The sequence below is a fragment of the Porites lutea genome, chromosome 12 (assembly GCF_958299795.1).
Source record: "Porites lutea chromosome 12, jaPorLute2.1, whole genome shotgun sequence".
Taxonomy (NCBI): domain Eukaryota; kingdom Metazoa; phylum Cnidaria; class Anthozoa; order Scleractinia; family Poritidae; genus Porites; species Porites lutea.
Window position 1 is genome coordinate 5871072 of NC_133212.1, and position 8922 is coordinate 5879993.

An 8922-nucleotide genomic window follows, 5' to 3' on the forward strand; every position below is an offset into this window, starting at 1 on the left:
TTGCCCCAATTATATTGCACTCAAAGACCATTCAATTCTAACAAACTAAAAATGCCTGGAAGAAATATTCTTCAAACTGTGTTTTAAGAAGAGAGCTATTGTGATCCCGGGGAGTGGGTATACTCCCTATATAATGGCCTTGTACGGGGCCGGGGGCCAGGGGCCCGTTTCTCGAAAGCCCCGGTAACAGTTAGTTATCTTTGAATCCAGAAATGATCAGCATGCAGATGTAAGCTCTGTTATCCCAGCGACAGATAAAGATTCCCTTTGATGGCCTTCTGCTCTCGTAGTATCTTCCTCAAAATAGCAGCAAGCTTTTCCATGGTGGGATTAATAGACAGTCCTGTCCGTTTACTCTTGAAGGTTTTTTCAAAAAAGACCTTACAGGTCATGGGCTTACTTGTGAGGTACTTTCTCACTTCCCTGGGGGCTCTTTTCACTACCGGTTAGAACTGGGGTACTTGTTCCTGCACCTTCTCCCAACCCACCCGAGAAAGGTGCCGGGGATACACGAGGTCTTTTTCTTTCCGGAATTTCCTCTTCGCTGAAAAGTCCTCCTTTAACGGCCCCTGCTGGACGCTTCTTAGCTTTTGCTGCATGAAAAAAATTAGGAACAGTTTATTCAAAAACTGTATACACACCCTATAAGAATGCATAGGATGGATAATCCAACACAGCTATTATACTCTCAGCTCTGTTTGAGAGTGCGTAATCAAGGGACCCCTAGGTAAAGGTTCAAAGATGTTGCTAAGAAAAAAACGGTGAAAGGGAGAGACATCGATCTCGACCGTTGTCAGGTGAGTGCTAACGACAGATCAAACTATGATGAAACCTATAGTCTTAAGTCCATCAGTCTTAGTAGCACCGGCTGACAGCGGATGATGATGATTTGCCAAAGCAGTGTTCTATGCATGGATTTCACTTACGATGCTCCATATCTTATAAGTCTTATCAAGCTCCCATTATTTCTAACCTTGTAAAAACAACGCAGACGTTCTCTTCATTTCATCCTGGTCCGGATATTCCTCATCCTCGCCGTCGTCGTCGCTGCCCTCGTTCTCGTCGTCGTCATCGTCGGCTCCGTCCTCATGCTCGTGCTCGTCCTCGTTCGAGTCCTCGTCCTCATCCTCGCCGTCGTCGTCGCTGCCCTCGTTCTCGTCGTCGTCATCGTCGGCTCCGTCCTCATGCTCGTGCTCGTCCTCGTTCGAGTCCTCGTCCTCATCCTCGCCGTCGTCGTCGCTGCCCTCGTTCTCGTCGTCGTCATCGTCGGCTCCGTCCTCTTGCTCGTGCTCGTCCTCGTTCGAGTCCTCGTCCTCATCCTCGCCGTCGTCGTCGCTGCCCTCGTTCTCGTCGTCGTCATCGTCGGCTCCGTCCTCTTGCTCGTGCTCGTCCTCGTTCGAGTCCTCGTCCTCATCCTCGTCGTCGTCGTCGTCGTCGTCGTCGCCCTCTTGCTCGTGCTCATCTTCGATCGAGTCCTCGTCCTCGTCCTCATTCTCGTCCTCATTCTCGTCCACGTCGTCGTCCCAGGACTCCGTTTCTTCATCTCCTTCCCACAAGTCTAAAGGAACGCGCCCTTGATTAAAATCAGAAAAAAAAAGTTAGCAGGAGGACAACTTTTGAACTTAACAATGATTTTTGCTTTACCTTCCCTACTACTGCCTTTATCATCATCCTCATCGTCATCATCTTCTTTCTTGGATTGTGATAAATGCCTTTCAGCTTCATGAGTAATCTGCAAGGCCTAACAGGTTTTTTTCATCAGAAGAAACTTGAAGACACGGAAAGCAGGAATAGAGTTCAAAAAGAAACTCTTACAGTCAAACCTGAATTAAGAGATGTCTTACCAACGTCCCAAACATCTATTCCATGATTAATATATGTAAAACGTTTTGGAGTTTATCAAATTAAAATTATTTATAAAGATTATATGAATTTCATATATTGGAACTGCGGAAGAAAAAATGCAAAGACGATCCTCGCAATTTAAGACGCAACTTATGCTGCTGTAAAAAAAAAACCTGAAAACTTCAGCCTTTTAAACTTTAACACAACACCAACGCGATAAACCTTAAAGACTGCGTAAAATCTATCTAGAAGAAATATAATTTCCATAATAAAGTTTTTTGCGTCTGTTAGCAGTCCTTCATGTACCTTATTTGGTGTTTTGTTGAGCCAGTGCTTGTCTGCTCTAATGGCCAGAGCACGTTGCTGACACTCCTTGGCTTGCTCAAAGTCACCTAAATGCTTGTAAATCGAAGCTAACTTATTATAGCTTGCTGCAACACTAACATGTTCCGGGCCGAGCTTGTCCAGTTTAATGTCCAGAGCACGTTGCTGATACTCCTTGGCTTGCTCAAAGTCACCTAAATCCTGGTAAATCGAAGCTAAGTTACCATAACTTGTTGCAACATTAACATGTTCCGGGCCGAGTTTGTCCAGTTGAATGTCCAGAGCACGTTGCTGATACTCCTTGGCTTGCTCAAAGTCACCTAAATCCTGGTAAATCGAAGCTAAGTTATTATAGCTTCTTGCAACATTAACATGTTCCGGGCCGAGCTTGTCCAGTTTAATACCCAGAGCACGTTGCTGATACTCCTTGGCTTGCTCAAAGTCACCTAAATCCTGGTAAATCGAAGCTAAGTTACCATAACTTGTTGCAACATTAACATGTTCCGGGCCGAGTTTGTCCAGTGCAATGTCCAGAGCACGTTGCTGATACTCCTTGGCTTGCTCAAAGTCATCTAAATCCTGGTAAATCGAAGCTAAGTTATTATAACTTGTTGCAACATTAACATGTTCCGGGCCCAGCTTGTCCAGTTCAATGCTCAGAGCACGTTGCTGATACTCCTTGGCTTGCTCAAAGTCACCTAAATGCTGGTAAATCAAAGCTAAGTTACCATAGCTTCTTGCAACATTAACATGTTCCGGGCCGAGTTTGTCCAGTGCAATGTCCAGAGTACGTTGCTGATACTCCTTGGCTTGCTCAAAGTCACCTAAATCCTTGTAAATCGAAGCTAAGTTACCATAGCCTGTTGCAACATTAACATGTTCCGGGCCGAATTTGTCCAGTTCAATGTCCAGAGCACGTTGCTGATACTCCTTGGCTTGCTCAAAGTCACCTAATTCCTTGTAAATCAAAGCTAAGTTACCATAGCTTCTTACAACATTAACATGTTCCGGGCCGAGTTTGTCCAGTGCAATGTCCAGAGTACGTTGCTGATACTCCTTGGCTTGCTCAAAGTCACCTAAATCCTTGTAAATCGAAGCTAAGTTATTATAGCTTGTTGCAACATTAACATGTTCCGGGCCGAGTTTGTCCAGTTCAATGTCCAGAGCACGTTGCTGATACTCCTTGGCTTGCTCAAAGTCACCTAAATCCTGGTAAATCGAAGCTAAGTTATTATAGCTTCTTGCAACATTAACATGTTCCGGGCCGAGCTTGTCCAGTTCAATGTCCAGAGCACGTTGCTGATACTCCTTGGCTTGCTCAAAGTCACCTAAATGCTGGTAAATCGAAGCTAAGTTACCATAGCTTGTTGCAACATTAACATGTTCCGGGCCGAGTTTGTCCAGTTGAATGTCCAGAGTACGTTGCTGATACTCTTTGGCTTGCTCAAAGTCACCTAAATCCTTGTAAATCGAAGCTAAGTAACCATAGCTTGTTGCAACATTAACATGTTCCGGGCCGAGCTTGTCCAGTTCAATGTCCAGAGCACGTTGCTGATACTCCTTGGCTTGCTCAAAGTCACCTAAATGCTGGTAAATCGAAGCTAAGTTACCATAGCTTGTTGCAACATTAACATGTTCCGGGCCGAGTTTGTCCAGTTGAATGTCCAGAGTACGTTGCTGATACTCCTTGGCTTGCTCAAAGTCACCTAAATCCTGGTAAATCGAAGCTAAGTTATTATAGCTTCTTGCAACATTAACATGCTCCGGGCCGAGCTCTTGTAGCTTAAAATTAAGTGAAGATTGAAAATATGTTTTTGCGCCTTCGAATTCACAGTGCATTTGACAAATTTTTCCAAGGTTTTCACATTTTTCGGAAATCTCCTTATCATGAACTTGAAAGAAATTATCTTGCAAAAACACCTTGTCAGTTACTATAATTAAAGCTTTCAAATGTGGAACGATGTGTCTGGTGTTTAGTCGCTCATTCTCTGGTGGAATTGCGACGATAAATTCGTTAAATGATGTAATGACCCCACTAACGACCTCATCGGTTTGACTTTCTGGACACTCTTTTGTTACAGTTTTTATAGCATCATGCACAGCCTGGTGAAGTCGAATAAAACAGCCACCCTCGTCATCTTGGAACAGCAGAAGTGAGCTTCTTTTTAATCTCATGCGAATTAATTCTTTGTCCGCGTCATCAAACTCTTCATGTGCGTTCATGATGTAACTAACTGCTATGTCCACGTTCAATGGTCGTGGAGCGCAGAGGGCAAGAAAAGTGAAAAGGTGTTTTTGAAATTTGTCGGATCTCATCAGTGTCTCGACGGCTAACGTTATTGCTTTGGTCATTGAATTTGGATAAACTGGATTGGTGTCAACAAGTGTATCCTCCGTTTTCTGTCTTTTGCCTTTTTCTAAGATCTTCAGGTATTCCTCCCACCCAAAATGCCTCGATACTTTGTCCTGCCGAATCTCTTTAACAAAGACGGCAGCGCCTGCTAAAGCAAGAGGTTGATAGTCCAGTCTTTGTGCTACTGTTCCCACCAGTTCGTTATCTGGGATACCAGAAAGCTTGGACAATAATGAACGGGCGTCATTGGGCTCCATACCTTTGCTTGCCGAGATGTGATTAACAAAAGAGCTTTCTGAGGGAATTGATCTTGTGTCCTGGGTCGTAATCACCAACTGGCCCCTTGCCCACGCCTCGTTTTTAAACTGTGGTAAATGGACATGCACTGAAGACAGAGTAGTGACATTGTCAACCACCAGAAGCCACGACGTGTAACACTTAATTTTTACAGCGACAAGCATCTTAAGACTAGTGATCTTTTCGTCCACGGTCGAATCCTTTGAGCCGAGGGTTTCCATAACTGAATACTCTGGGCACTTTAAATGGCGAGCAAATGAGGCATACGACTCCAGAAGTGAATCTGGACTTGCAGCATTTAAGGTCATTACAAATGAAGACCCGCCTGGCATTTCTATGAGGTTGTCAAAGAATCTCTCAGCTATGAGGCCAGCTAGCTGTGATTTGCCGCTTCCGGGATTCCCTGAGATGTATAGATAACTCAACCTGTTGTCACTGGACTCATTAAGTTCCCTCAGCTGTTGGACTAATTTTGCTACTTCCCTTTCACGACCACCGATTTCATGCGAAGGTTTAGGAGGGAGAACACAAAATGAAGGTGCTTCATTTTGGAGCTGACCTTGAAGGACCTGGCGCTGACTCTCTTTTTCTTGAACTTCTTGTGTCAGATTATCAACTTCTTTGAGGACCTTTGTTAAATCTTTTGTTGGAAATGTTTTCTGACATTTTAGGTTTTGAATTTTTACAGTGGGAAGACTAAGCGCTTGAAACGCAACGTCAACTTTGCTAATAGCATTCTGAAAATCGATCTCAGAGAGACTGCCTTGTGGTATGTGAGCGAATTCTTCATTCCTGAAATTTCGTAGATCATCTACATTTTTTCTGACTGTTGCGCTAAGACCTGGCCCGACGCAGTCAGAGAAAAGGATGGCGTAAAATAGCATTGTGCAGTCCCATTCCTCACTGTTTCCGTTTTTCATAGTGGCCAAAAGACGAGCGTTTCTTTTTTGAGTTCGAGGAGACTCTCCGTTAAAAAAGTCCATTCCATTACGAGGCTCGTCTTTCCATTCTCCTTTTGTTGTTTTGTACAGTTTGTCCCATTCTTGTTTAAATATTTCTCTCAGACCCTCCGCTAGTATATCAGTAGTTACACAACAAATTCTGTAATAGTTTAGCTGTTCATCGGTATATTCGTTTAAAGACGCCATATTTGATGCACCTGTGATGCTTGGAACCTTTTTGGAAAAATTAAACCTGCAAGTACCAAATTAGTTCAGAGGGGGAAAAATTATCAGTGATAGTGTAGATAACACGGTCTATGAAGTAAAAACATTGACTTCCCAACACAAGCATGTTAAAGCATGACCAAGACCCAAATTCGTTAATATATCAGTAGTTAGATAACAAATTCTGTAATAGTTTAGCTGTTCATCGGAGGGTTGTCCAATACTCACAAATAGACTCCATTGGTGTTAGTGGTGATAAGAAGGGTCTCCATTGGTACCAATGGTACGATTGGTACCAATGGAAAAGCACCCTATTCCAATGGTTCTATTGGTGACTATGCATCTCATTAAGGGGACTTAGATTATTTTCTGATGTGGTGTGCCTGGGTACAGGGCAATTCCGATGGTCCATTGGTACCAATGGTACGATTGGTACCAATGGAAACGCACCCCTTTCTAATGGTTCTGTTGGTGACTATGCATCTCATTAGGGGGACTCAGATTATTTTGTCATGTGGTGTGGCTGGACCAAATACAATACAAAGTCATAACCAACAGCATGATATAACCATCCTTTTCGGAAACTCCTCATTGAAAACTTGTTTTGGTTTAAACACTTCCATGTAGATAATGACATTGCGCTAAGTAATTTCAGAAGTTAATTTCACAGTGAATTGAGTACAGTTGTTAAAACCTGTTGCCTCAGTACCACTTTGCTAGTTTCGTGCCTTTCCGCGTTGTTTCGAGTTCTTTTAAACAAGTAAGAATTACCAAAAAATCCTGCTTGTGTACAGGAAAGAAGACATTCATATGTCATGTTGTTGTTTGCATGGAATCACAATAAACAGAACGAACACGAGAGTGACGCGTTACCTTTCAATTTTATAATGTTCGTACGATGTTTGTTATACTCGCAGTACCTTGAGATATTATTAGCGCTAGACATATACGTCGCCCTCGCTTTGTAACTATTAGCGCGTTTCCACTTTGCGTGAAAGCGAACTTGTTTTGCGTTGTTGGCCTATAGAACGAGGAATGTTCATAATAATTATTAGCGCGTTTCTACTTAGTTTAAAAGGCAACTTGTTTTGCGTGGTTGGCTTATAGAACGAGGAATATTCATAATAATTATTAGCGCGTTTTTTCTTGGTGTAGAAGGCAACTTGTTTTGCGTGGTTGGCTTATAGAACGAGGAATATTCATAATAATTATTAGCGCGTTTTTTCTTGGTGTAGAAGGCAACTTGTTTTGCGTGGTTGGCTTATAGAACGAGGAATATTCATAATAATTATTAGCGCGTTTTTTCTTGGTGTAGAAGGCAACTTGTTTTGCGTGGTTGGCTTATAGAACAAGGAATATTCATAATAATTATTAGCGCGTTTCTACTTAGTGTAAAAGACAACTTGTTTTGCGTGGTTGGCTTATAGAACGAGGAATATTCATAATAATTATTAGCGCGTTTCTACTTGGTGTAAAAGGCAACTTGTTTTGCGTGGTTGGCTTATAGAACGAGGAATATTCATAATAATTATAGTGCGCTTTTACTTGGTGTAAAAGCGAACTTGTCATTGCGTGGTTGGCTCATAGAACGAGGAATATTCATTATAATTATTAGCGCGTTTTTTCTTGGTGTAAAAGGCAACTTGTTTTGCGTGGTTGGCTTATAGAACGAGGAATATTCATAATAATTATTAGCGCGTTTCTACTTAGTTTAAAAGGCAACTTGTTTTGCGTGGTTGGCTTATAGAACGAGGAATATTCATAATAATTATTAGCGCGTTTTTTCTTGGTGTAGAAGGCAACTTGTTTTGCGTGGTTGGCTTATAGAACGAGGAATATTCATAATAATTATTAGCACGTTTTTTCTTGGTGTAAAAGGCAACTTGATTTGCCTGGTTGGCTTGTAGAACGAGGAATATTCATAATAATTATTAGCGCGTTTCTACTTAGTGTAAAAGGCAACTTGTTTTGCGTGGTTGGCTTATAGAACGAGGAATATTCATAATAATTATTAGCGCGTTTCTACTTAGTGTAAAAGACAACTTGTTTTGCGTGGTTGGCTTATAGAACAAGGAATATTCATAATAATTATTAGCGCGTTTCTACTTAGTGTAAAAGACAACTTGTTTTGCGTGGTTGGCTTATAGAACGAGGAATATTCATAATAATTATTAGCGCGTTTTTTCTTGGTGTAAAAGGCAACTTGTTTTGCGTGGTTAGCTTATAGAACGAGGAATATTCATAATAATTATAGTGCACTTTTACTTGGTGTAAAAGCGAACTTGTCATTGCGTGGTTGGCTTATAGAACGAGGAATATTCATAATAATTATTAGCGCGTTTCTACTTGGTGTAAAAGCGAACTTGTTTTGCACCAATAGAACCATTGGAATGGCATCATTTTCCATTGGTACCAATCGTACCATTGGTAGCAATGGACCATTGGAATTGCCCTGTACCCAGCCAGGTCACATGGGAAAATAATCAAAGTCCCCTTAATGAGATGCATATTGACCAACAGAACCATTGGAACGACACCTTTTTCTATTGGTACCATTGGTACCAATGGACCATCAGTTTGACGAATCGTATCCGTTTGTGTATATTGGACATGTGTGTTCATCGGTATATTCTTTTGAAGATGCCATACTTGATGTACGTCTGCTGCAGGTCTGCTGCTTCAATTTTTGGGGAAAGATTTTCTCTACAATTAGTGACAACATACCAGGGGGTAATACCCTTTCTAAGCTATATAGGTGTGTACTACAAACGGTATGGCTTTTTTTAGCCGTTTTGGTCTCATGAAAACGGATCAGTCCATTAGAGTCTCAAAACGGGGACCGTTTTCAATGGAACAACAAGAGTTTATTAACTTATTTTTGCCGAAATACTTATGGATCAATTTAGGTTTCTGGGAAACTGCCCACCTACCCCTCCC

The 8922-nt window shown here is 41.9% G+C and overlaps 1 protein-coding gene across 1 annotated transcript in view; it reads right to left on the reverse strand.

The window, feature by feature from the left end:
- The window catches only part of LOC140953614 (uncharacterized), a 46819-nt gene extending 40634 nt beyond the window's left edge, over positions 1-6185 (reverse strand). Inside the window, exons 1-2 of the mRNA XM_073403031.1 lie at positions 2920-6185; positions 2152-2748 (exon numbers count right to left, since the gene is read on the reverse strand). Coding sequence (XP_073259132.1) covers positions 2152-2748; positions 2920-5967 — 3645 coding nt within the window. The 5' untranslated portion in view covers positions 5968-6185. The remainder of the gene's footprint in view (positions 1-2151; positions 2749-2919) is intronic.
- Between the last annotated feature and the right edge of the window lie 2737 nt (positions 6186-8922).